Below are 27659 nucleotides of genomic sequence, written 5' to 3' on the forward strand. Positions count from 1 at the left end.
ATTCCCTCTTACTGATTCATAACCAATCTCCATGGGCTTGATTGTATTGTACCTTCGCGGGTAAAAAGTTGCAGCTGCAGTAAACCACGCTTCCACGAGTTGTACACTTAATTTTTCGTTTTTCCTTTTCATTCCAGCAATTATTCATAATAAAAAAAGAAAAAAAAAACCATCACATGATACGTGACTCGAAATACTGACAATCCATTTGGTTCCAATCGTCAGATCTCACTGCAATTCTCATCGCTTTCTCTTTGATTGCGATCCAGTGAAAAGGTATGCCTCTTTTTAGATCCAGCTTTAAGCATATCCAGTTTAATTTGATCATCTCGATCATGCTGTTCGTGGAGTTAAATTTGATCCGTACATCCATTGTCGTTGCTGTTGTGCATTGCGGGGGAGAATCCGAGGGGAAAGAGATAGTAGTAGTTTTTGTTCCTTTTTAATTGCGGTGATCTGTGTCGAAGCTCAATTAATTTACAATGATTTTTATGGCTGTTAAGTGTAATCCTTTCCTGTGGAAATGTTGGCAAACTTTTGATGAGGTGTGAATGGAAAGTGTTAATGATCTGTATTTATTTGGTTTACACTAGTAGATCGTAGATAGTATGATTTTGATTATTGAATCGATAAGCAATTAGGAGCAGTCTACTGGTTAGCAAGCAGCAATGTGTAAGCTGGGCTGCAGGACCTCCTTATTCTCATGACAACGTGTTTAACTCGAAGTAGAAGTACCGTGTAAAGTTAGGGAGTTGAGGGAGAGTTTCTCTAGTTAGCCAAACATATGTTATGCCTCGCTGCATGCTCGCAGAGTCGCATGAGATATAGAGTGAGGTCTAGTCATGTTTTTGAGATGCCCTGGGACTAATTGCTTCAAATCAATTGGAATTTACTCTCTCTATCTCTCTCCCCCCCCCACGCACATCTGATTTGGTCTGAAATATTGTCTAATATTGTAGGTTGAATATGGGTGTGGCACAAAACACCATTGACATGGAGGAGGGAACACTAGAGATTGGAATGGGTATACTCTCAAACTGTAACCGGTTATCTTTCTGTTCACATAATTGCATAGATGTTTATGTAAATCACCAGTTCATGTATAACCAAGCATCATCAATTTATGTGTTTCTCGAATCTACCAAAGGCCTGTTTCCCCGAGTTATTAATGTAATTATGTAAACAAATGCTGTAAATATTCCCTTTATGTATATACTGATATAATATAAAGTTCATACTTCATAGTCTGACGTTCTTGAAAATTTCTCAGAATATAGAACAGTCTCTGGTGTTGCTGGACCTCTTGTTATCCTAGACAAAGTCAAGGTGGACATTGTACTCCTTATTCATTTCTTCTGTCTGTGCAACTCTCCTATGGAATCTGAAACAATATAACTTAGATGGATTCCAAACTTTGGTCAGGGACCCAAGTACCAGGAGATTGTCAACATTCGCTTGGGAGATGGAACAACCCGCCGGGGGCAGGTCCTGGAGGTTGATGGAGAGAAGGCTGTTGTCCAGGTTACTGCCATAATAATTTATTGCTTTGTTTTTTGCAACCTCCGGAACTGTTTTCCTTGATATTTTTTGCAATTTTAAGGATTACATACTCCTTTCCACAAGTATACGCTCTTTCTCCTCGAAAGTCCCTGCCATTTTGGAGAGTGCTTGAATTGTTTGATCTTTGCGTATCTGCTTGGATTTTATTTTCCACATTTACCTAGTCAGTTCTTTCCATCTGTTTCTTGTAGTATTAGATAGTATAATTGAAATCCTTTGTTCTATTTATCAGGTTTTTGAAGGAACATCTGGAATTGACAACAAATACACTACTGTCCAGTTTACTGGGGAGGTACAAATGCTTCCCTTTTTTGGCAGTTATTTCTCTCAGCTTCTTTCTGTTATCTCGCTAGTGAAGTAAGATGAACTCATATTCTCTTGGCATAGTTTTCTCTTTGCAGTCTACTTTAATCCCTGAACATCGACACCATTCTGTTATAGAGAGAAAATTTATTTACCCTTTGGTACTTTGATGGAAAAAATTGAAAATATTATTTAAGTTATCACATTATTAATCACTGAGGATAATCATTGTCATGTTAGTTGTGTTAGTTCTTCCTAGATAGACTAATGATTGGTCCATAAGATCTTTAGATGCACTGAAGTTTATGAATGGACTTCCAAAAAGCGTGAACTTTTTTAGTAAATTCTGTTGACTACTGTTTTTGGAATACATTTATGCATTATATGTGACAAATTTTAATTTTGTCGTAGTTGTTTTTGGGGTAAATGGGCCGATTTCACCCTGGTGCAGTATTAATTAATTCTCTGGTATTTAAATTGGTTTCATAGAAATTGGCTATAACTTGTTTGCAGGTTTTGAAAACCCCCGTCTCATTGGACATGCTTGGTCGTATTTTTAATGGTTCTGGAAAGCCCATTGACAACGGCCCTCCTATTCTTCCAGAGGCCTACTTAGATATTTCAGGCAAGTACTACTAATATAGAAGTGTCCTTGGTGTACATTGCACCATTCCACAGTTGATGTATTCTCTAACTTCTTGGGTCCAGGGAGTTCCATCAATCCTAGTGAGAGAACCTATCCTGAAGAAATGATACAGACTGGAATTTCAACAATCGATGTCATGAACTCAATTGCCCGTGGTCAGAAGATTCCTCTATTTTCTGCTGCTGGTCTTCCCCACAATGAAATTGCTGCACAGATTTGTCGCCAGGCAGGCTTGGTGAAACGTCTGGAGAAAACTGAGAATCTTCTCAAGGTATGATGTTACCGCTGGAAAGTTTCTTCTAGCTTAATTTTTCTTATTCCTCTAGCCTTTCCATTAATTGATATCGACATGATTCTATCATCTATGCTGTGCAACAGGGTGGCGAAGAGGACAACTTTGCCATTGTCTTTGCAGCTATGGGAGTAAACATGGAGACAGCACAGTTCTTCAAACGTGATTTTGAGGAGAATGGATCAATGGAGCGGGTGACCCTTTTCCTGAACTTGGTAATTACGCTGATCACCTCATTCTGGACTGTTTTATTACATAAATCTTGGTTTGAGATGGTCTCCCTCCCATATTTAATCTCTTATTTTCTTCAGGCTAATGACCCTACAATAGAACGTATTATTACTCCTCGCATTGCCCTGACTACTGCAGAATACTTAGCATATGAATGTGGCAAGCATGTTCTTGTCATATTGACAGATATGAGTTCCTATGCCGATGCTCTTCGTGAGGTAATATCTGAACATCCTTCCTGCTTTTTCAGCTGTTAACCGACAATTCTATCTTCTTCTAAGATTTATTTTGAAATGTTTGGTACCTCTTATTTCACATTCTATGAACTTTTTTCAAGTGAAAAGTGCCGTTACAAGTGTTTTTATGCAAGTGATAGAGATCATATTTTCGTCCTAGGTGTCTGCTGCTCGAGAGGAAGTTCCTGGGAGGCGTGGGTATCCTGGTTATATGTACACTGATCTGGCTACCATATACGAGCGAGCTGGACGTATTGAAGGACGAAAAGGATCCATTACTCAAATTCCTATATTAACCATGCCTAATGATGGTAATACATACACCTATAAATTTCTCCTAACTATATCTCAATTTCACTGTTACAAATCAATGTTAATCTTTTCCTTTTCTTTCGAAATTCTCAGATATTACACATCCTACCCCGGATCTCACGGGGTACATTACCGAGGGACAGATATATATTGATAGACAACTTTACAATAGGCAGGTAAAGTGAGGTTGATGCACTCCATTATTTTCTAATCACGGAACCACTTGTATCTTTGGGCGGGGCCTTCTTTCTTGTTTATGAATTTAGGTATATTCCGGTTTCAGCTTAATAGATATCTGCCTGAATTGACAGATATACCCTCCAATCAATGTGTTGCCATCCTTGTCTCGTCTAATGAAGGTAAGGACATGTGTGTTTATTATATCTATATTTGAGGAACTATTTAAGATAGTGAAGGTGCTACGATTGCTGTTTGAATATGTTGTAGAGTGCCATTGGTGAGGGAATGACACGTCGGGATCACTCTGATGTATCCAACCAGGTAGTACACTTCCAACGTTCGTTTTACTGATTCTGATTTCCTCGAACTGGCCCAAGTATTCAGTTGAATTTGCACTAAATTCTTCCTCCTCGGATTTACTATTCTCAGCTATATGCAAACTATGCCATTGGGAAGGATGTCCAGGCGATGAAAGCCGTGGTTGGTGAGGAAGCTCTTTCCTCCGAAGACCTGGTCTGTATCCCGTACACACATGGCCATTTCTTGTATTCAATTCCCAACGGCAACTAGTTTAGATTACTAACTCCACATGGTTGTACAGCTGTATCTCGAGTTCCTTGATAAATTCGAGAAGAAGTTTGTGGCGCAAGGAGCTTATGACACGCGCAACATCTTCCAGTCACTAGACTTGGCGTGGACCCTGCTTCGTATCTTTCCCAGGGAGCTTCTTCACCGCATTCCAGCCAAGACACTCGACCAATACTACAGCAGGGATGCGTCCAACTGAACGAGGAGAGAGGAGGAAGCGCTGAGTTTTGTGTCCGACTGTCTTGGCGTGGGCGCCTCGAGGTGCGTTTCTTGATGTGTTTGTTTTGTTCCTATCTGGTTTGGAATAAGATGGAAATCTTTGAGAAAGACCAAGGCAGACGGCAGTCCTTTGGAAGTAAGAGAGAGTTAGTTGTATTCTTTCAAGACAGAGAAGCATGCATGCTGCCATCCTTGGGACCATTCACTGTGGACAGAGGGACTATATATATTTTTTTCTGGATTTGTATTTTGCTGACATTATTGCTTCTTGTACTTAGGTTTCTAAAATAAATGGAGATATTATATCTTATTTTATTTCATATTGTCCCAATTTAGATCAATAATTTCTCTTTATGACAAAAAATACAATATAATCACTCTTAATTTGCTCTTTCTTCTTTCTCCTATTTTATTTTATTTTCATTTCATTTAATCCACCAAACACAATATCTAATCACTCTTAATACTCTTTCTTGCTTTGCTCTTTCTTCTATTTTATTTTATTTTCATTTAATTTAATCTACTAAACACAATTTTCTTGTATTTTGTATGAAAAAAACGTAAAGAAAGAGAGAATTAAGTAAGAGAAACAATAAAATAAATAATTGATGGAAAGAGTGAAGTAAGAGAGGTTTAATGTGTTGAATTTTACCATAAACAAAAATGACTCAGCTGTAATGAGAGTAATATATTGAAGTGAAAGAGATCTACACCACAAATGAACTATGAGGTAACTAATCCAAAATTGGAGTACATGAACAAAAATATTTTTGTCATTATAACTTAAAAAGTCTCAATTTGCTTTCACTATTTCTGATAGATAAATCTTATATTCTACAACTCATTCTACTCACATTCCATTAAAAAATTATACTATTTCACTAACTTGTACAGAACAGAGGGAGTATTAAGTTACGAATTAAATTTATCGGCTAGTGATGGCCACCACGTCTCAGGGCAGAAAAGAATCCGGGACCTTTCTCCTTTCGCCCGCCTCGATCCCCTCCAACCTGTTGTACACCCAACCAGTTTGAGATTCATAAAGCATATTTAAAAAAACAAATCATTAATGGTTCCTTATTAACTCACGACGATTTGATGACTCAAACCCCCAACTTATTAGTTAGAAAAACATACCTCTCTTAAAATTTTGTAAGATTTGAGTTATATCAGAGAAGTCAGGTCTTAAAGCTGGATCTCTCTGCCAACATCTCTCAAGTAGCTCAGCAAGCTTTGCATTTGTATGTGTCGGAATAGTTGGCCGGAGACCCTAAATGCAGTCACGAAGCACCACACGTTTGTTTCGTAAGTAACAACTAAATAACCAATACTCCCTCTGTCCACAGTCAATAGTCCCGATTTTCCATTTTCGTTCGTTCGCAAAATTAGACCCCTTTAATCACTTTTTTTCTCTATCTCTCTCCTATTTTACTAATTTCGCATTAAAACTCATGTCGTCTACCGCCAGGACTATTAGTAGTAGACGAAGGGAGTAATAAACGAGAGAGCAGTTGGCAATTACCCTTTGGACAACAGCAACAGCTGCTTGTAAAGGTGTGAGATACTCGTACGGAAGCTGCAAAGCCAGAATATGAAAATGAGGAAGATATTCAGCATGCCAAATTGAAGTATAAGATATATACAAAGTGCAGAGTAATACTTTTCCTGTGAGTAGTTCCCACACTACCACCCCGAAACTGAACACGTCGGCTTTGTGATCGTACGGCTTATGCTCGATCACCTACACAAAGCGCAGGAAAAGAACTAACTAATAAGCTCAGACATGTCCCATCTCTTCACTGACTCATCCATGCACATTTTGCACCAAGCAAAAGAAAATCCCAAATTTGTTGTTTTCGTTATATGGAAGAGAATATACCTCAGGGGCCATCCACCGGTATGTCCCGGTTTCAGCAGTCATCACACCTGTTTGCGCCTTCACTCTTGCCACTCCGAAATCGCCCACTTTAACCACCTGAAACTAACCAGCCATTACGCGATCTCAATGCTCCAACTCCGGTGATGTATATCAAGTTAAACAACACTGAGATCGTTCGTGTTGGGATAGAATACCTACTTTGTTTTCGTCCATCAAAAGATTTGCACTCTTCAAGTCCCTGTGAATTATGTTGTTCTGATGCAAAAATTTCATTCCCATTGAAACATTAATAGCAACTTTAAGTAATCCTGGAAGCTTGAAACTACCACTTTGCTTGTGTAAAAACTCGTAAACACTCCCTCCAGACATGAATTCTGCAGTTAGAAGAACATGTGTATGACGAACTTTATTCTCAGAGGAAAGAAGAAATAGATGCATATGCCTACACGTACCTGTAACGATGCACAAGTGTGGAGGCCTGGTGCATGCCCCTATAAATTGAACCACATTTTTGTGACGAATTTTTCTGTTAATACAAAAAAAACATCATACTTCTGAAACAATGCACAAATATCAAGCCTAAGTAATAAGCTACTTAATATTGAAAAACCTCAGTATATACACTTCTTGAGCAAATTCCTTCTGGAGTTCTGAATTCAAGCGCTCAGCCTTGAGTATCTTTATTGCGACATCCTGACTACGGTAAGTACCCCGGTATCTGAACATAGAGCTTCTACAGTGACTCATAGGCTCAACTGCATTCTTAAGATTATAAAAATGGCATCCATGATACTTACAAATCACCATATGATCCTGAAGCTATTTTGGACTCGAATTTCAGAAGTTGAGGATCGATTTCCCAGTCATCAGTATCATCATTGGGTATTGTTAGTTGATCATATTCACATTTGACCCTTATCTGTTGATGTTCATTGAGAAGAGGCAAAGACTCTAGATGAGGCCATGAACTTTTCTGCACGATTACATAATTTTAGCTTTACAGAGCATAAATCAAGTCTCACTATATAACGTTCTACTTAAATTTCTCGTGCTTTATACCATCTCGTGAAAAAAAGTTTATAGATCATAACAATCATGCAGACGAGGAAGGAACATGCAATACAAATAAGTCAGGAATTATGGGCAGTACCGAAAATCCTAATAGTAAAATATTTGTACCACAAAGCTTAGAAGAATCTTACCTCAGTTTTTAGAACTTCTTTTTCAAGTGCAGCCCGAAGTTGATCAACCTCCTGATGAGTAGAAAGATAAGGGTTAGTCAGTAACTCTCCGGCAAACTGCGATGATCTGCAGATTGCATATCAAAGTATTAAAAGGCCCTAAAATAAGCCATTCTTCTCAGCTTCAGTGATATGATGATGATGAGGTGATGCCACTTAAGAATGATGTGTATTTCTGTAGAGCTTGATTGGATTTTAAAAGTAAATAACAATTCTACTAGTGGTGGGAATTAAAATGAAGATGGAGTACCTCAAATGGCCAACCATCAACAACAAAAACATCAAGAGAATAGCCATCGACAGTTGAAAAGGCGTGTGCTTCCTGAATGTTGAGCCCAACTTCTGCTAATAAAGAGGTCAGCTGCAAGTTCACCACTCTAGTTCAGTCACAGAGCTATGATTCACACCTTTAAGGTATAGTAAAAAACTCTGCAGTTACAAGAAGTGTCACAGAATTGCTAAAGCTTGATTCAATTAACTTACAAAGGGATACAAACAGATGTTCTTGTGATTTTGTAAAATTTGAAAATCATATTGTGGAGTCATGCTTCAGAATAAGTAAGCAACATTCGCTACCTGACTAAGGAGCTTCGGCCTATCAATTGTTGAGAAAGTAATCTCATGCATGGGCCTACATTGCCAATTGTAAGAGAAGGGTTAAGCTCTAGAATACAATTGTCAGATCAAGGTACTGATAGGTTAAAAACCAAAAAGATCAGGGGAAGAACATCTATTTAGAGCTTACCTTCTTAACTTTGTATTGGCATCTGCACCAATATCAGCATCTTCTATTTCTGATTCACACGCTTGAAGCGCAAGTGCCTCAAGATTAAGAGAAGATCCAAAGGCAGGTGGTGGATGGATGCTGCATTCGCAATGGTAGTAAGATATCATAATATCCCAATGAATCAAACCAAAGAGGGGATAGAAAATTCAGATTATATAAAATCCCCAAATGGCTACAATGACGAAAACGAAGAAAAGGTGATAACAATGTGAAGAACATTGCACATTACAGAAAATACACCTCATAAGTAATACCTTCCCTTTCTCGGAGAACTTAAATGTGCTGAATCTCCTAAACTTCCATCTGAGGCAGGTATTACCTGTATAAAACAAGATAACACCCAGCATTAAGATTATACCAACCAGATAAGAGAACTGCATGCTAGTATAATATACACCAAAATAAGATGCCTCCTCAAGCATGACAACATCTAGTTGAGCAAAAAAGGCAAAATTCCTATGAAGTTTGAATGAGCATGTAGTATTTCATGAACCTGTATCATGCTTCTAACCTTACAGCATATTTTGGAGTGATTCATTATTCTTTTTGGAGATAACTTCAGCCAAATATGTACAATTTCAATAAACTTTAGCCCACAAGAAAGATGAGAAACTATTGATCATCCCGATATTCACCAATCAAGCTCTGCTGGATTCTACAGCCTTCTCAATATTTACCATCTACATGATAATACTACGACTCTTATCTACTACAAACTCTTCCAAAATTTCAGTGCTAGGATAGGTACCGGGGCCTCGTTTCATGGATCTATCCTAGATAATCCTCCCTTTCTTAATAAAAAATGAAGATCTCAACTACCGCTTCCAATATAAGATCACAAACATCACTTTCTGGACAGATCATCAACGAATGTGAGGCCGAAACTGACCAATTTCTAAGAAGTTTGGGTGCAAGAAATACCATGTCCCACAAGATTATTCAAAATCAGATAGACATAAAAAAACTGTGGCGGATTAGGCTTGACATTGATGAACGAACCTGCACTAGACGAACATCAAAAGATGGCCTATTAGCCGGATCAAGCGCCAGATGCAGCAGCCTCTTGTGTGTGAGAACATCAACCGCCCTCTCCAAGCTCACATCCATCCCATACCTACCACACCATTAATCACATTCACGAAACGCTCAATAGTCAATCTCAACGCAATCATGATAGAAATCACTCATCAACAGTAAGAAACACACACAATTCAATCCCATTCTACAACAACATTTCATTTAGTTTTCACAAATTACATCAAATACGAACAAAATTCAGCAGTGATAAGGAACACTCACAAGCTAGAGAAGATCAACCATCTGTTAACAAACAAATCACTCATCGACAGTAAGAAAACCATACATTTCATTCTCATTCTACAACAACATTTGATTTACTATTCACAAATTACATGAAATATGATAAGGAACACTTACAAGCTAGAGAAGATCAATCATCTGATCTTATAACAAACAAATCACTCATCGATAATGAGAAAAACACATGCATGAATTAGTTAAACTTTTAGACATTTCAATCTCATTCTATACCAACATTTCATTTAGTTTTTACAAAATACGACCAAAATTCAGAACAATTAAAGCCAGTGAAGATCAATCATCTGATAACAAACAATTGGGGAAGTAATCGTAACCTGTGCGGCAGGCGATTGAAATGCGCCCAAAGCTGATGATCGAAATCCATTTCCTGAGCTTCGGAACGTCCGATTTCCTTAAGCCGCTGCAAAACCTCATTGTAAACCTCCGTTTTCTTCTGCTGTAAGCGGTTACTCGCCGACGGCGGTTTCTGATCCTTTCCACTGCTTCCGCAGCTCCCTGTTTCTTCCATCGCCATCTGAATCTCGAAAATTAGCTCGCAATAATCCGCAATCAGCAGCTGCAGTTTACGTAGAGTGAGATTTTTACCACGGATGCGGATTTGTAAGTAGCTGATGATGCCGATTTGAGACGGCTGTGAGCTTCGGATTATTATTGAACTTCATTGTTATTGCCAATTGATGGAAAAGTATATCTCTGAAAATGATTTCATGGATTGGCTATGGTATTTGAAGTATATTTCTTCACCATATCCGTTTCTCTTTCTCCCTCTTCAGTGAAGAAGAATCTTAGGAAAATTTTAACTGCCTTTTTCTTCAAGAAATATATTTAATGAAATATTGCATGAATTTTATTGTATATATGAATAATATAATTGTGAATATATTGTGTTTAGAAATATCATAAATGGAATGTTGCACGAGTTTTAATGAAAATGATAGAGTGTATCACGAATTATTGCATGAATTTTAATGAAAAAGATAGTATTATGAATAATTTAATTGTAAATATATTGTGAGTAGAATATTATGAATGGATTATTGTACACGTTTTAATAGAAATGGTAGTGTGTTTATTGAATAGTCCAATTGTTAGTAAAAAAATATATCATGTGAAGAAAATATCATGCAGGGATTAATGCATGAGTGTTTATAAAATGATAGTGTATTGTATCTAATTGTTAATAATAAATATATTGTGTGTAGAATATTTTGAGTGGAAAAAGGACATATTTATCAATGTTAATGATATTTATAAATAGAAAATGATTAATATTTAATAGATATCCCAAAACTTGAATGCAATATGAGATATTTAAGACAAATAAAGAATCGTCGGTTGAAATGCCTTTATTCATGTGATTTCGGAAACCAGCATTTAAATTCAATTCCTATGATTTTGAGTGAAGTTGGATTGATATCACAGTGACGTGGATTTTTAAAGTCGATCAATCTTATTATTGGCTCCTTCCTAATCTTTTGTGGATAAGGTTCAAATGAATCTAATACTAGAAAAAATCCTTCCTAATCTTTTGTGGATAAGGTTCAAATGAATCTAATACTAGAAAAAATTTAGGGGTCAAGGCATACCAAAATAAATCTAATACTAGAAAAAATTTAGTGGTTAAGGCATACCAAATGGCAGTATGATGTGGAAAACGCTATGTGTTTAATTGCAATGACTCAGTCTCTACGTGGAAAACGCGTCCCAAAAATCATAGCATGTGATTATTAATTTATTAACTATTGCTGCTAATTACTCTATTAATCCACTATTAAATATCCCATTTAAAGATATCCCCTATAAAATATTTCATTTGATTTTACTATCTCATTTACACTTTTTATCAGATCATATAATGAGATAGTCTTATACTAAATTAATATATTAATCCAGGTTTGTGTTAAAATGACAACACTTTTAAAGTGACATCATGCCATTATTTCTAGGCAATCATTTATATACATGGACGAATAATTAGCTGCCATGTGGCAATCATAAAAAACGCCCAAGGGTAAATTTTCTCGGTCTGCAATATCAAATACGCTAAACTGCAATCTATAGCGTTTATAATATTGCATGCTACGTGGTGTCACAGTGTCACTTTAAGAGAATGTGTCATTTTAATGTACTCCGATCCTATAGATCCATTATTATTTTGAAATAAATTCAGTGATTTATTTTATAAAAGATATTTCCAAGTTGGCTTGTTTACACCAACCAAAAAGACTAAACTAGTACTAATTAGCACATCACAAATCATAAAATGGGAAGAACCGATTAATTAATTGAGCGCATGAACCACAACACAACAACATGGTTCATGCACTCATTTATCCAACTTTTCAAGTTTATCAACGATAGAATAGCAATAAACTGGCCCTGATTATAGCAAATATATAACACAAACAAACTCCACAATTGAGTTTAATCCATCAAGATTTCCCATAAGGTTTTGAGTAAGTTCTCTAAAACTGAATACAAACAAGTATGATTAAACTAATTCTTCAAACCCAAAATACCTATCAGCAGCATAATCAACAAAGCTATATAAAGGCATAACCTTATCACCATATTTCTCCAACCTATCCAACTCTTTCTTTGCTTGGGATCTCAGATCCTCAGCCACCTCCATTGCTTTCTCAACTCCATACACAGACACATAACTCTTACCCTTACTCTTGCCTCCGTCCTCCTCTCCCGACTGCTGTTTCGCTTCCCGGATGTCATCCACCACCTCGTACAGAATACCCACAGCCCGGCCGTATTTCCTCAGGTGCTCGATCTCGTCATCCGAGGCACCGGCAAGCAGGCCGCCGCAAACAGCAGAGCACTGGCCCATTTCGCCAAACTTCTTCTCTTGCACTAGATCGACTGCGTTCGGCCTACCCTCGAGGTCGAGAAACTGACCTGCAGCCATGCCGGTGGACCCCACTGCCCTTGCAATCTCAGCAATGACCCGAAGGAGGCGGCTTTGAGGGACGAGATCTGTGGGGGTATGGGACACAATATGTTGGAAACCAAGAGGGAACAATGCATCCCCTGCTAATATTGCCATATCCTCACCGAATACTGTGTGGTTGGAGGGCTTGCCTCTTCTTGATGGATCGTCATCCATGCATGGCAAGTCGTCGTGTATCAGTGAAGCAGCGTGGACCTATTGTTCCGAGGCACACACGTCAAGGAATGAGAGATTATAAACAAAATTAACCAATGTATTGAAACTAGATCATATGAAAACGACCGTACAAATTCCAGACACTAAGGTTAACATTGACCTCAGAAAAAATACAATACATAATGAAATTGTGCAGATTCCTAAGTTTAAGATTCAAAGATATTTGATTTTCAGTTCACAAATTCGGTGGAATTCATGGTTAGAACTATACTATACCATTGAAGCAAATCATCAACACTCTTGAGATAAGTATAACATAAGTACATAATCTAGCAAGGAGATTCTGAAAAATAGATCTCAAGAGCCAACATGAAAGAAAATTCAAGAGGAATACAACTCTTCAAACTGATCGATTGAAGCTTGATTGAAGCTTGCCACTGATCGAAAACAGGGAAACTACTACTTGGACTAAACCCTCGGATAGACCGAATCCAACCTCTCCACTCCTAAAACAAAGCAAAACTATCATGTTCCCATTTGCAGTCTCTGTGATTTAGGGCAGCTCGATTGAAGCTTGCCACTGATTGAAGACAGGGGAACTAATATTCGAATTGAACACTTGGGACAGACTGAATCCAACCTTTCTACTGCTAAAACAGAGCAAAACTATCATGTTTTCGAAGTCTCTGTGATTTAGGGCAGCTCGATTGAAGCTTTCCCCTGATCGAAGACAGGGGAACTAGTGATTTAGGCCCTTCATGTACCTATCCTCACATCTCCATATGTGTCTAGACTAAACCTATCAAAATCCAAGCAGGAGCATTGAATACACAACGGCATTGATAGCCAACTTATATTCAGCATTATACAATCTTAACATGTGATTTAAGCCCCAATAATCACTAAGCAGCATTGATTTCTAGATCAGAACAATATAAATGCAACTATTTCACAATTTGTACAAATTTCAAACTAGAGCATTGATTTCAAGTGAGTAGCCTTGCAGCTGATTCAGAATATGAGAGCACAGAAAGACTTGAGCAATCAATTGAAGAATAGATTCAAAAGAAAAAACAGTAAATTTCAATCAATATTCAGAAAACAAACCATCTCAAGAGCGCAGGCGGTGGGGAAGGCGGCGAGGCGATTACCGCCGAAAATCTCACAGGCGGCGACGCACATAACCGGCGGCGCTCTCTTAGCGCCCTTCGCCAAAACCGAATAGCGCATCGATTCATAGATCTGCTGCGGGTACTTCACCGGAATAGCCTCGTCGAGCTTCTGATCGATTTCTCTAATTAGAGACGTCCAATACGTCTTGAGTTCAAATCCCGGCGAAACCGACGCCGCGGAGCATCGAATCGTGCGGCGGAGCGCGGGGCGGGCGATCTTCGGCAAGCAAACGTGGGGAGTCGATGCAATTACGGAAGAGAAAACCATTGATTAGTGATTTTCAGCTAAAATGCTGCGGATTTGAGCTGATTTTGTGTCTAGATTATGGCTCTGGGGCTGAAATTTGATTGAGTGAGGGATTAGAGTGAGAGATGGTGAAGAAGATCAGAAGGTTGACGAAACCGAAGCTTGTGCGCCTGCTGCTGACTCGGCGCCTCTTCATTGGCTATAGGTTGCACGTTTAGTTCTTTTCTTTAAATTAATCTCGTTTGAAGGAATAATCGAACTGAACCTCAATCACGAAAGATATGAATGATGTTGTCGTACCATGAAGTCGATTACAACTTCAAAATCCGAATTATAATGCAACTTGTTAGATCAAGAATCTGTCACAAAATTGTTATACAGCAGAAATAACGATTACTACAAAAAAAAAAATTAATGAAATTTTCTAATCATGAGTTTGTTAGATCATGGACCAAGAGGTGCATTGGCTGAGGGAGTAGGGACAAAGGGGGTACAAGTGCACCCCAAAATTTTTTTTTTAGTAGTATTATATATTTAAATACAAATTTTGAGTTTATATTAATAATATATGTATAATGTCCCCCTATTTGGCTACTCCAAAAACTACGCGGCCAAAAACTAATGTTCCCCTAATCCATATTTGGCTATTCCTCCAATAAATACTGGAAAAGAAATACAATACATTTAATAAATCAAAAAGTGGTAAAACTCAATTTTAATTCAAAGCATTTTTTACAGAACACAACAAAAATAACAAACCTATTGCCATCCCCAATTGAAAACCGCCGACTGCTTCTTGCCTTCTTCCGCCGCCGACTACCGCTCTCCAACTCCAGTTTCTTGCCTTCTTCCGTGACTTGCCGCCTCAATTTTCATCATACACTTTGTTCTTTGTTGAAAAGGTGAGTGATTAGGAATTTATGTGTAAAAGTTTAGTTCATTAAATAATTTAGGGATTTTGGCAGCTAGTGCAAAATAGAATAATGTTTTACACTTTATGACTCTCTCTTATTGTCTTGGAATCGGGGTGAATTGAAAACAGTCGTGCTTCTAATTATTTGTGGATGAGAAATTCTCAATTATATATTATTTTAGGGATTATAGAGTATTAAATGCACAAGTATTTAATTTTAAATAGCTTAATTGTTATTTTGGATTCTAAATTATTGTGTTTCAATTTTAAAAATTTGATCTTCTGACTTCTATGATAAGTTGTTTTTTATGTCTAGTTATAATTGTTGTGAATGCACAACATTATAATTGAATGATCAATATTTATTTAATATATTACACATTTTTCTTAATCTTCGTGCCGAAAAGAAATGCTCCACTACTATGGAACGGAGGGAGTAACAATAAATTATCTATCAAGAATTAATATTTCATAACAACATTAGCATTCTAACAAGCAAATATACTCTATAAATCTATTACATAACATTCCTAAAATGAAAGTCCTTTAAAAAATTCTTAACAGCCTAAGTCAAGCTCAGATCAAAGAATGCTTAACATTTCATTAGCTGTGTCATTGTCTCAAATGTATATATGAGTTGAACAATTCAAACTAGTTTACTTTTATTTTGTTAATCCCATATTTTGCTATTCCCACTAATCATTCTCATAAATGTGCTACAATTTAAAATGACATCTAACAGCCTTGATTAAAATACTATTAGTATTACACCGACCGAAAAGGATCTACACAATATGATATGATTAAAATAATGGAAAAGTTCTATCAACAAATAATGCATGAATATTAAATTGTAATCTAATAGCCATGAGTATTTGTCCTTTTTTTATATTAATAAAGAAGTCGTAATTTTAAATCATGCACGAATATTAAATTGCTAAGCCCTTATCAAATAATGCCACTGAAGAACAAATTCTCTTGGAACGAAATTGTAAGGGGCTGAAAAAGTGAAAAATTGCAGAGAAAATGTATAACAATAGCGCTATTGGATTGAGGAAGAAGATGAGTAACTTAAAATTAAATTAACTAATATAAAAAAAAGTCAAATTGACCTACATTAATAACTTTGACACGTATTTTACTTTTTGAAAAGAGACTTCAAACTTATAAAGTGCTATCAATTTCGTTATTTTTTCAATTAAATTTGTCTTCTTAATAAAATTTAAGTACTCTCTACTTGTATATTGCAATTTTAAAAAAGCTAAGGGTTTAGAGCAACGGCATACAAAACGGTGAAAATGAGGGTTTTAGCCTTTTGAGACATTAGAAATTAAATTTCAAATTCTACACAAATTGTGGGGTAAATAATTTATTAAACTTGTTAATTTTATATTCCATCTCTTATTTTTAAAATTTTGAGAGAATAGTTGCAAGCTTGTAAAACAATTATAACAATGGTTATTTTGAAGTTGAGTTTTATTTTTTTAGTTAATGATATAGTCTTTTTGTTATTTTTATTAGATATATTTTGGACTAGTTTGTAAATATATATGCATTTTTTTATACAGTAGTTGTTAGGATTGCGATTGACAATTTTTTTCTCCTTCTCTTTTACTTTATTATTTATAGGTTCCACTATCTATTACACAGTTTCAACTATTCTCTCTCGGTCTCTTACTTTATTAATTACGTGTTAAAATCCTTGTCAATCATAAATAACTTATTTATATGGGACATAGGAAGTATATATATAGTGGAGCCCAACCCCTAAAGCCAATTTTTTCTACGTCCGCCCCTGCATATAAATAAAGAAGTCATTAATTATTTCACATCATTCTAATGGCCATGATTATTGATCCCTTGTTATATAAATTAAAATGTCATTATTTGTGTGTGATCTAGCCTAGTAATGAAATGGTAATGCCCAAACAACTAAATCTAAAGGTTTTGGGTTCGAGTAGTTTTTTTTTTCCTGGAGTGTCCTAATTATATAAATGAGAGTTTATTTCTTGTTTTGTTAAAAATAAAGTCTTTTAATTTTTCTTACTATATTTCTTTCTAATGAGTTCAGTAAATATAATTTATATAATTTCAACTTCGATGCCCTAGATCAATGGTTATCCCATTTAATTATTCTGCCTCGTTTCTTGTTTTGTGAATTTGAATATCAAAATTTTAAGTATAGTGGAGTGGTTGGTTGCAAAAGATAAGAACGAAGGTTATAATATTTTGATTAACGACGCGTACAACCTCAATTATTAGGATTATGTGTATTAAATTGGATAACAAGTTGTTAATGTATACTATAACTATTTTTATACTATAACTATTTTCTCTGTACAACGAAATTGGGTTAACATTTAATGATTTCGTTACCACATGTCCAGCTAATTACAATTAAAAAAAAATTTTCCCTCACTTTTCGCAAATGTGATTGGCGTGCGGCTACGTGGGGTCGGTGACCGCTCCAAAATTGAAACTAATGAAGCATTTGTTTTCCTGTATATGAAAGTTTACATAGGGTTAATTGTTTTATTAATTTTATGGCGCTTATAGTTTTCTTAGAGGAGTTCATACTTTAGCCATAGGGCTTGGTATTTGGACATTGCATGACAGACGCCGTATTTCTTATGCTCGCTAATTTAGTAATCAGGCAGTGGCGGGTGGCCGGCCTTCTCTCACCAAAAAATAAAGTTGAAATAATACTATTTCTATTTTAGGAAATGTGTCTTTTAAGTGGGACAATCTAAAAAAGAGAACGTTTCGTAGTGGGTCGGATGGAGTACTTTGTTAGCACTATATAATGCCTTGCGCATGTACAAAGAAGCGTCACAAAACCTCAAAATCCACATCCTCAATAACTCAATCGACAAAATGGATGCTAAATCGATCAAAGAAGAGAAGGCCGAGGTAGAAATCTGGCAATACATATTCGGCTTCACACCAGTGGCCGTAGTGAAGTGCGCAATCGAGCTCGAAATAGCCGACGCCATCGAGAGCCACGGCGGCGCCGTGTCCCTCCCCGACCTCGCCTCCGCCGTCTGCTGCTCGCCCTCCGCCCTCGGCCGCATCATGCGGTACCTGACCCATCATGCGAACTCTAGTGTTGCGCTCTTAGTGGATCAATACTCCAACACTCCCCTCTCTCTCCGCCTCCTCCTAAGAAACGGAGCGAAGTCGCTCCGTTTCTGCTGATGGAGGCCAGCCCCGCGATGCTGCCCTGTGGCACAGGCTGCGGGCCAGCGCCTCACCCGGCGGGGGCTCGGCCTTCAAGGCCGTGCACGGGGAGGATTTCTGGGACTACGCGTCCCAGAATCCGGCCCTGAGCAAGCTGTTCGACGATGGGATAGCGAGCCACGCCACGCGGGCCATTTCCGAGATCATAGACCGGTGCGGCGAGGTGTTTGAAGGGAGCGGGCCATTTTATTATGAATACAATAATTTTATACATTCCGTTTTGGTTTTTTCACGACAAAAATAATTCTTACGTTGATCTTATGTATATAGTACTCGATCTGTTCTTTAAAAATAGAAATTATTTCTATTTTGGTCTGTCCCTTCAAAACGAAACCTTCTAAAAGTATTTCACTATCACTTATTTATTTCCATCTCTCTTGTACTTTATTAACTATGCATTAAATCTGTATCATTCTAAAATTTTTCTAATTTTAAACGTCGGAGAGAGTACTTATTAGTAAAAGTTTAAATGAAAAAACATTATTATCATGAGAACGAAAATCATTTTCAATACTTCAATTGCTAATATCTAGTACTACTATGTTATATGCAATTTTTTTTATTGGAAGAGTGCAACACTAGAGTTCGAATCTCATGAGGACCAAAAGTTACATTTTTTCCAGAATACATAATTAATATCACTAAGAGCATCTCCAAGGGAGAAATGTATATTGAGAACGTATATTTCTCATTCACATTCTCAATAAGTTATTATATTTTCTTAAAAAGTAATGGACTCCAAGGAATGAAGGTAAATTAAAAAGACAAACAAAATAACTAACTTTTTACCTTTGCTATCAAGAAGAGGTAAAGATACCTTCTCAAAATGAAAGAAGGTATAAATACCTTCCCAAATACCCTTTCCATTGGAGCATGAAATTTTATGAAGAAGAGGTAAATATGGTAGTTATTTCTATTTACCTCTACATTTACCCTCTCCCTTGGAGATGCTCTAAGAATGCACCGGCTATAGTCTATATACAGTGTTCTCAATTTTCAAGATAAAATTAGTAAAGGTTAAAGACCGATAGGAAGAAAAAGTAATTAAAGTATTGTTATTGGAAAAAAGGTCCACCTTAATAAAGAAAAAAATGTTTCCTAAAATAGAAAGTAGTTTTTACCATAACTTTATCTTGTACATGCAGTGGGTGCTCATGACCGGAGCGATGACGAGTGCGTGCATGTACTGACGAAATGCCGGGAAGCGGTTCCGAAGGAGACGGGGAAGGTGATAATCGCGGAGGCGGTGATCGTGGAGGGAGAAGAAGACAAGTACAGCGACGTTAAGCTGGCGCTGGACATGGTGATGATGGCCCACACTGAGAAAGGGAAGGAGAGGACTCTTGAAGAGTGGGATTGTGTGATCAAAAGGGCTGGTTTCAGTAGCTACACTGTCAAACATATTGGCTCCATCTTCTCTATTATTGTGGCTTGTCCTTGATTTCCTATTTTGTTTGTACAATAATGCATTTTGAACTTATATGCTTGCTTTAGTGTTTTGTGTGAGAAATGTATGTTACGATGAAATGCAGATCTTGAAAAGTTATTGATGCGAGCCTCGTTGGCTCGCCAAGACCTCGCGACACCTCTCGGAACGAATTAGCCTCTCGCCGAACATACGGCACGAGATGACTGTTGTAGACGGGCTCCGACTTGGCATTCCTGGACTTGTAACATCTATAACACGAACATGCTTCAGAATATGGATGAAAGTTGCAAGAACTCGTTGCGGCCATGACATTCCTACAACTTTACAATACAGATTCGACGTGAAATGTGGTGGTGAATATGGAATGAATGATGCCACGATTGAGGGCAGAAAATCAATCGATAAATCGATAAACTATTTGAAAACGAACACTTTGCTACAAGGATTCGAATAGGAAAATCATGAGTAAAAAAAAACTCAAGAAACAAACTCAATCTTTATTAATCACCACCCTCCTCCCTACTCTAGTATACTACACGCCTTTTATAGGCAAATAATAGAATAAAATCTTAACATATCCATCTCTAGTCATACTCCAAAAATGAGTTTTGGTGTAGAAATTTTTTCCAACCATACATCAAACTAAAATCCATTTTTTATGTTTTTTTGAAATAACACCAAATATGTTGTTACTGCAAAAATTTTATGAGACAAACTCAAAAATGGTGTAAATTTTGAATTTGGTGTAATACTACTTTTTGGTGTGACGTTTACTAAAAAATGGATTTAAGTTTGGTGTAAATGGTTGGAGATGGTGAGGTCGGAGGGATCGATCGAGTCCACCGCCAGCCAATTAGTGCTAAAAAATTCCTTTAGTTTCATTTTTGGAGCCGTGGCTGACTCCACGACGTCGCTGAGCGAAGAATAAACAAGCCGTTTACCTAGTGGTTCACTGTGTGTGCGTGCGATGAGAAATTGAGAATAAAGAGAACATATTGTCTCGTAGCGTGTCCCGCCAATCACATTTGCAAAAAGTTAGAAAAAAAAAGCGAAAATAATATTTTAATTGACTAGACATATGTCTAAAAAAGTTTAATTTTTACTCCAGGTTCGTTAGCACAAAGGGAACAGTACACATTATCGACTTGTTATCTGGTCAAATACTTAATCCCAATAACTGAGGTTGCATGTGTCGCTAATCAAAGTAGTACTCCCTCCGTCCCGGACTACTCGCACATTTCTTTTTCGGCACGGAGATTAAGGAATGAGTATATAGCAAAGTCAACAATTGCGGCTGTAGGTGATAATTTTTACTAAAAATGGAAAGAGTGCAAATAACTTGGGACGCCCAGAAAGGAAATAAGTGCAAGTAGTCCGGGACGGAGGGAGTATTATATACTTCGTTCTTGTCTTGGCAACCAATATCTACTACGGGACTAAGAGAATTCGCTCAATTAACACATTTTTTTTATTGACGAGTAATTGATGGGAATACAATGGGACTGGTATCATGAGTTTCTTGGTAGTAGTAAGTATAAAAAATTTAGGATGTGGCCGCATTTCTTTTTATTTCTTCTATTTTTCTTGTATATCATCTTACCACCTTATGTAGAAATTGTCGACAATACACAACATATAGCTAGATTGACAGAACCAATTAATTTGCATATTGGATTAGAAATTGAGAGAAATCGCGGATATCTTATAAAGATGCCACATAACTGAAGCTATGCAAGAGAAAAGAAACTTAGCTTGGCTCAAAGCTATGCAAGAGAAGAAGAAACCTAGCTTGGCCCGAAGTCTTGAGTTGGATGAAACAAGAGGAAGAAGTTGAGAAGAAGAAACCTAGCTTGGCCCGAAGTCTGGAGTTGGATGAAACAAGAGGAAGAAGTTGGGGATTACTATTATTTAGGAGTAGATAAGTCTAGTTAAATTAATTAAGGTTTAATTCTATCTCAATTATAGGTTAGTTAAAGTGTATCTCCTATGATTTAGGTTAGTTATAAGGAGACTTATTAGATGTCCTGTGAATATTTTATTCCTTAATTTATGTTGGAGATAGAATAGGAAGATTCACCTTAGTAGATAGAATTAGGAGTTAACTTAGATTATTTATTTATTAGTAGCTATCTCAAACCATTTACCCTAAATTTAAATCCATTTTTAGTATACGTTACACAAAAAAGTAGTTTTACTCCAACCATTTACACCAAATTTAAAATTTACACAATTTTTGAGTTTTTGTCTCAGAAATTTTTTGCAGTAACACCATATTTAGTGTTATTTCAAAAAAAAACACCAAAAATGGATTTGAGTTTGGTGTATGGTTGGAGAAAATTTCTACACCAAGAGTTATTTTTGGAGTATGATTGGATATGAAATGCTTTACACGTACAACTCAACTATTGGGATTATGTATTTGATTAGGCAACCAATTAAGTTGATACTGTATACTTTAATTGTTATTATTATACTCCCTCCGTCACATAGAAATAGACCATGTTTCCTTTTTTGTCTGTTACATATAAATGGTCCATATCTATTTAGGATAACATTTTCTCCTCTTTTACTTTATTATTTATGTGCCCCACTATTCACTACATAATTTCAACTATTTTTTCTTGTTCTGTCTTACTTTTACTAATTATATATTAAAACTGTGCTTATACCAAATGACCTATTTCTACTGGACGGGGGAGTATTGATTTTTATATAAAGAAGCGTACGCCTCAAAAATACATCATCCTCAATTATCCAATCAATAAAATGGATGCTAAAACAATCAAAGAGAAGGCTGAGGTAGAGATCTGGCAGTATGTATTCGGCTTCACACCAATGGCCGTAGTGAAGTGCGCAATCGAGCTCGAAATCGCCGACGCCGTCGAGAGCCACGGCGGCGCCGTGTCTCTGCCCGACCTCGCCTCCGCCGTCGCCTGCTCGTCCTCCGCCCTCGGCCGCATCATGCGGTACTTGACCCACCGCGGCTTCTTCGAGCTCAACGAATCCACAAATCAATACTCCAACACCCCCCTCTCTCTCCTCCTTTTGAAAAACGGAGCGAAAAGCATCGCTCCGTTTCTGCTGATGGAGGCCAGCCCCGCGATGCTGGCCCCGTGGCACAGGCTGCGCACGCACGTGTCCTTGGATGGAGGTTCGGCTTTCAAGGCCGTGCACAGGGAGGATATCTGGGAGTTCGGGTCCCAGAATCTGGCCCAGAGCAAGATTTTCAACGATGGGATGGCGAGCCACGCTAGGCGGGCTGTGTCCGAGATCGTGGAGGGGTATGGCGAGGTGTTTGAAGGGATCGGTTCGTTGGTGGACGTTGGCGGAGGCGACGGCACGACCCTCCGTTGTATTGTGGAGGCGTGCCCGTGGATCCGTGGGATCAACTTCGATCTCCCCCACGTTGTCTCTGCGGCTAAACAGGGACAAGGTGTGGAGCATGTAGCTGGGGATATGTTCAAACATGTCCCTAGGGCTGATGCTGTTTTCATCATGGTATATTAGCATATATATAATCTTAGTTTGTCTAATTTAAAAAAAAATCATTATTTTTTATTTTAAGAAGTTTTTATTTAAACATTTTTCTACCTGTACGGCTGTACATACTCTCTTCGAGTCTCCGTCAGTTAAGAATAACCACTTTTAAAATGACAGATTTTAATGCACAATTTAGAAAATAAAAGAGATATATATGTATCACCTTAGTAAGACAGAAAAATCTTTTCTTAATTAAAAAGTGCATAATTTTAGAAACTGACCAAATTAAAAAATAGTTGGTATTTTTAAAAGGTTGAAGGAATACTAATTTAGTTATTTTTAAATGAAAAGTCATTTTTATTGTGGGTCATTTTATTCGATTCCTATCCTTTGATTGCAAAAAAAATAGTTAATTATCATTCTCTTATTTTATTCTCTTTCTAATCTTACTCTATTTATATTTACGTTTATCCTATCCGTACATGCAGTGGGTGCTGCATGACTGGAGCGACGACGAGTGTGTGCAAATACTGACGAAATGCCGGGAAGCGGTTCCAAAGGAGACGGGGAAGGTGATAATCGCGGAGGCGGTGATCGTGGAGGGAGAAGAAGACAAGTACAGCGACGTTAAGCTGGCGCTGGACATGGTGATGATGGCCCACACTGAGAAAGGGAAGGAGAGGACTGTTGAAGAGTGGGATTGTGTGATCAAAGGGGCTGGTTTCAGTAGCTACACTGTCAAACATATTGGCTCCATTTTCTCTATTATTGTGGCTTGTCCTTGATTTCCTATTTGTTTTGTACAATAATGCATTTTGAACTTCTATGCTTGGTTTATTGGTTTGTGTGAGGAGATGTATGAGATGATCAAATACAGTTTAAAATGCAATTTAGTTGGTATTGGGTTTGTTCTATAATTTTGTTATGATGGTGATTATATATCAATCATTTTAAGTGTTTATCGGCCTATAAATAATAGGTGTTAAAATTATTTGTAAAATGTTGATTTTTGTGATAAATAATTTGAGTATTTCTTTTCTTATTTTTCTTTTACATATAATTTGATAAGTCTTATCCACACAAGTTTAAAGTACAATGTTATCTTGGGAATATATTAGGAAATTAAAGGTTGAATATAAGGAACCCATAGAAACGAGCCATCATCAAGTCTATAAGCGTAAGATTGTAATCACTTAGTACGCACGAGTAATTAAGATCTCACAAAGTGTAACTTCAAAATTACACCTTCATGTTGTAAAACATACATATAAGAGTGCTTTTCCCACTAATCAGTCTCCTAAATATTGGGACTAATTGATGGAGTAATAATTTGATATATTTACCGTTTAAAATGGCACTTAACAATTGAGTGTTCGCCCTATCTATTTAACTCAATTTGCATTTAATTTTTAATATTATTATTTATTATTTTTGTTTTTAATTACAAAAATATTAAAATAATTTATATTAAACCCCACAAATTTTTAAAAAACAACTGCATTACTTAATTAAAAAAAACTACATCATACTTAACTAAAAAAACTAAATTACTAGATCACTAAAGAGAAAGTGAGTGAAAAGTGAATGAGTGTTTAGGGTATTTATATTGGTTTAATAAAGAATTAAAAAATAATAAAAAATTACAAAATCATCGAGATCGGGCTCGGGCACGTCTCTACAATGGGCGCCCGATCAGGCACCCGATGTATCGGGCACCTGCAACGCCCGAACTCGATCTCGGGCGATCGGGCGCCAGATCGGGCATCCATTGTGGATGCTTTTAGAAAGTTTTTGTTGAAAGCTGAAAACAAAGTACACTTCCAACCAAACGTTATTCAATTTTTGAATACCAAGAACCTTAATTAACTTGGCTTGGAGTTGTTTAATAGAGATTTTTTATACATAAAAAAGGTAAGAACCGCTACTATTGATATTATACTCTATTAGTATTATATTGAAAAAAATATAAATCCATTTTACGTGTGTTACTTATATATGTTACCACACTGACTAAAAATGATCTGGATAATATGATATGGTTAAAATGTAGAAAAGTTTTATCGACGAGTCATGCATGAAGTATATGTTACTTAGTATTGTGACTATTGTCTCGTCAAGCTTAATTTATTTAGTAAAACTCTACAAAGACAAAATGCCCTTTTCTTGCACTCCATAAATTAAGAAATAATTATTCAACTCGTCCGCTATTAAATATGCCATTTTGAGGTATCCTTTAGAAGTGTTTCAATATAAGCAAGTTATTTTCTCATTTTATCAAAAACCAATTCATTTAGTTATCATATCTTATTTTAGTATTTTTTTTCAATTAATTCAGTAAACATTATTATCCTTAAATCTTAGTAGTATGTTATAAAGAATACTCATTTATTGTACTCAATCGATCCTCTGCCAGGTTGGCATTTGTATGGGCATATATGATCATCAACTTCGATGCCGTAGATCTGTGAAACATAAAAACCTTATCCCAATTTAGTACTCTTTTGTCCCATTGAAGATTTCAATGACCCACATTTTATTTTGATTTATCCCAGCCAAAATAACTCATTACTAAAAATGGAAGTACCATTCTCTCTGCCTTATATAACTCTATTTTGTGTAGTATGAAGTAGAGAGAGTAAAGTAAACCTCACATACGGTACAACCTCAATTATTGGGGTTATGCATGTGATTACAATCAATTTTTAGTTTTGAATATCAATTTTTTAATATTTGTTGTCTCGATAAGGGCGAAGGGTATAAATATAATACTTCAGTTAACGAGGGGTTATGCATGTGATTACAATCAATTTTTAGTTTTGAATATCAATTTTTTAATATTTGTTGTCTCGATAAGGGCGAATGGTATAAATATAAAACTTCGGTTAACGAGGGGTTATGCATGTGATTACAATCAATTTTTAGTTTTGACTATCAATTTTTTAATATTTGTTGTCTCGATAAGGGCGAAGGGTATAAATATAATACTTCGGTTAACGAGGGGTTATGCATGTGATTACAATCAATTTTTAGTTTTGAATATCAATTTTTTAATATTTGTTGTCTCGATAAGGGCGAAGGGTATAAATATAATATTTCGGTTAACGAGGGGTTATGCATGTGATTACAATCAATTTTTAGTTTGGAATATCAATTTTTAATGTTTATTGTCTCGATAAGGGTGAAGGGTAACCATCCGCAACGCTGTCTCTTATCCGTCTCATCTCTTTACTATTTATGAGCTCCAGTGTACTTTTCATCCCATCTCTTAATTAAGAGACAACGCCTGCAACATTTAATCTCTTAACCGTCTCTTGACCATCTCTTCCCTTAACTATTCATTTAATTTCATTTTTATTTTTATTTCCAACAAATTCAATTAATAAAAACATACTTCATTAAATAAATTAAAATTACAATTTAAAATCCTAAAAAACAAAAAAAAAACACATAATTAAAATCTAAAAAAATAAATAAAAAATACATAATTTAAAATACTAGAAATTAAAAATTACATATATAAAAACTACTCCGCCGGCGAATCATTTCCTAAAGGCGGTGGCGGTGCACTCAAGCTACCTGAAGGCGGAATACCAATTTATCTTGCCATATACTCAATTCCGGCAAGATGGGCTTGATATTGTGGAGGAATCATGCGGGAAGTGTCCGCCATCGTGGCGGTCAAGTACATGGACAATAGGGTGTTCGAGCCCGAGCCCGCCCGGCTTGATTTGCCTCGGCCCCTCCTCCCTCTAGCCGCCTTGGTCCCTCGCGGCCGACGGCGCCCACGGGAGGAGCCCCCTGCATCGGTGGTCGTGCCCTCAACCTCTTGTGAGGTGCTGACTGACCCGCCCTCACTAGACGAGTATTGGCCACCCGCCGTGTACTTCGTGCGCTTCGAGCTCGAGCCCTGGCTGGACTGGACACCGCTGGCCCACATTTCAACGTCTTTGACAACCTCCCAAACATCGACATGTTTGAATTCTTTGTCGTTGTCGTTAAAAAAGACTCGCATAGCCGCTCTCATAATGTCGGCTCCACTGGCTCCGCTTTGGTATTGAGCCGCTTCATTCTTGTAGATGCCGCAAAAAATTTTTTTTAACATCTTTGTCGAACCTGTCAAAATGACTGCGGAGCATCTTCATAGTGCGGCGGCGGGACCGAGTCGGTTTGTTCTCGTTGTAGGCGTCGGTGACCCTTTCCCAAAAACACTTGCGGGTTTGTTGATTCCCGACGATGGGATCATACGAGACG

The 27659-nt window shown here is 36.9% G+C and overlaps 4 protein-coding genes and 1 pseudogene across 7 annotated transcripts; 3 read left to right on the plus strand and 2 right to left on the minus strand.

The window, feature by feature from the left end:
* Nucleotides 1–136: 136 nt before the first annotated feature.
* LOC121749683 (V-type proton ATPase subunit B 2-like) lies at nucleotides 137–4882 on the plus strand. The gene is made up of 15 exons (XM_042144268.1): nucleotides 137–276; nucleotides 960–1024; nucleotides 1271–1326; nucleotides 1423–1521; nucleotides 1793–1852; nucleotides 2377–2488; nucleotides 2572–2780; nucleotides 2888–3016; nucleotides 3113–3250; nucleotides 3429–3579; nucleotides 3674–3756; nucleotides 3892–3939; nucleotides 4028–4081; nucleotides 4190–4273; nucleotides 4362–4882. Exons 2-15 carry the CDS (start codon nucleotides 967–969, stop codon nucleotides 4545–4547), a joined length of 1467 nt encoding a protein of 488 aa, XP_042000202.1. The 5' UTR covers nucleotides 137–276; nucleotides 960–966; the 3' UTR covers nucleotides 4548–4882.
* Nucleotides 4883–5322: 440 nt separating this feature from the next.
* Nucleotides 5323–10641, minus strand: LOC121749018 (serine/threonine-protein kinase STY46-like). 4 transcript variants are annotated; one of them, XM_042143626.1, is made up of 17 exons: nucleotides 10401–10640; nucleotides 10130–10329; nucleotides 9474–9588; nucleotides 8729–8793; nucleotides 8433–8552; nucleotides 8264–8318; nucleotides 7938–8048; nucleotides 7649–7699; nucleotides 7244–7419; nucleotides 7057–7164; nucleotides 6899–6972; nucleotides 6645–6820; nucleotides 6447–6548; nucleotides 6228–6308; nucleotides 6090–6143; nucleotides 5705–5837; nucleotides 5323–5577 (listed from the first exon to the last, which is right to left on the minus strand). In XM_042143626.1, the coding sequence occupies exons 2-17, from the start codon at nucleotides 10327–10329 to the stop codon at nucleotides 5480–5482; spliced, it is 1719 nt and encodes a 572-aa protein (XP_041999560.1). In that variant the 5' UTR covers nucleotides 10401–10640; the 3' UTR covers nucleotides 5323–5479. The 4 variants fall into 4 exon arrangements, with proteins under 4 accessions (XP_041999560.1, XP_041999564.1, XP_041999562.1 ...); XM_042143630.1 differs by having other exon boundaries at nucleotides 7244–7365; nucleotides 10130–10641; XM_042143628.1 differs by having other exon boundaries at nucleotides 7069–7164; nucleotides 10130–10641.
* A 1571-nt stretch (nucleotides 10642–12212) lies between these two features.
* Nucleotides 12213–14600, minus strand: LOC121748866 (heterodimeric geranylgeranyl pyrophosphate synthase small subunit, chloroplastic-like). The gene is made up of 2 exons (XM_042143419.1): nucleotides 14038–14600; nucleotides 12213–12969 (listed from the first exon to the last, which is right to left on the minus strand). The coding sequence occupies exons 1-2, from the start codon at nucleotides 14368–14370 to the stop codon at nucleotides 12307–12309; spliced, it is 996 nt and encodes a 331-aa protein (XP_041999353.1). The 5' UTR covers nucleotides 14371–14600; the 3' UTR covers nucleotides 12213–12306.
* A 3411-nt stretch (nucleotides 14601–18011) lies between these two features.
* LOC121747599 lies at nucleotides 18012–18837 on the plus strand (annotated as a pseudogene).
* A 3817-nt stretch (nucleotides 18838–22654) lies between these two features.
* LOC121747144 (acetylserotonin O-methyltransferase-like) lies at nucleotides 22655–24325 on the plus strand. The gene is made up of 2 exons (XM_042141139.1): nucleotides 22655–23426; nucleotides 23897–24325. Exons 1-2 carry the CDS (start codon nucleotides 22695–22697, stop codon nucleotides 24191–24193), a joined length of 1029 nt encoding a protein of 342 aa, XP_041997073.1. The 5' UTR covers nucleotides 22655–22694; the 3' UTR covers nucleotides 24194–24325.
* Nucleotides 24326–27659: the final 3334 nt, after the last annotated feature.

Source organism: Salvia splendens, chromosome 9, assembly GCF_004379255.2.
Source record: "Salvia splendens isolate huo1 chromosome 9, SspV2, whole genome shotgun sequence".
Classification (NCBI taxonomy): domain Eukaryota; kingdom Viridiplantae; phylum Streptophyta; class Magnoliopsida; order Lamiales; family Lamiaceae; genus Salvia; species Salvia splendens.

Excerpts from the sequence above, each read along its gene's own strand:
- LOC121749683 (XM_042144268.1), top strand. The coding sequence starts at position 967 with ATGGGTGTGGCACAAAACACCATTGACATGGAGGAGGGAACACTAGAG. Across the intron at positions 3,251-3,428 it reads ATGCCGATGCTCTTCGTGAG|GTGTCTGCTGCTCGAGAGGA; the intron begins GTAATATCTGAA and ends TTTTCGTCCTAG. Across the intron at positions 3,580-3,673 it reads ATTAACCATGCCTAATGATG|ATATTACACATCCTACCCCG; the intron begins GTAATACATACA and ends CGAAATTCTCAG.
- LOC121749018 (XM_042143626.1), bottom strand. The coding sequence starts at position 10,329 with ATGGCGATGGAAGAAACAGGGAGCTGCGGAAGCAGTGGAAAGGATCAG. Across the intron at positions 7,700-7,937 it reads TTGATGGTTGGCCATTTGAG|GAGGTTGATCAACTTCGGGC; the intron begins GTACTCCATCTT and ends TCTACTCATCAG. Across the intron at positions 6,549-6,644 it reads TTTTGATGGACGAAAACAAA|TTTCAGGTGGTTAAAGTGGG; the intron begins GTAGGTATTCTA and ends ATGGCTGGTTAG.
- LOC121748866 (XM_042143419.1), bottom strand. The coding sequence starts at position 14,370 with ATGGTTTTCTCTTCCGTAATTGCATCGACTCCCCACGTTTGCTTGCCG. Across the intron at positions 12,970-14,037 it reads CCGCCTGCGCTCTTGAGATG|GTCCACGCTGCTTCACTGAT; the intron begins GTTTGTTTTCTG and ends TCGGAACAATAG.
- LOC121747144 (XM_042141139.1), top strand. The coding sequence starts at position 22,695 with ATGGATGCTAAAACAATCAAAGAGAAGGCTGAGGTAGAGATCTGGCAG. Across the intron at positions 23,427-23,896 it reads CTGATGCTGTTTTCATCATG|TGGGTGCTGCATGACTGGAG; the intron begins GTATATTAGCAT and ends CCGTACATGCAG.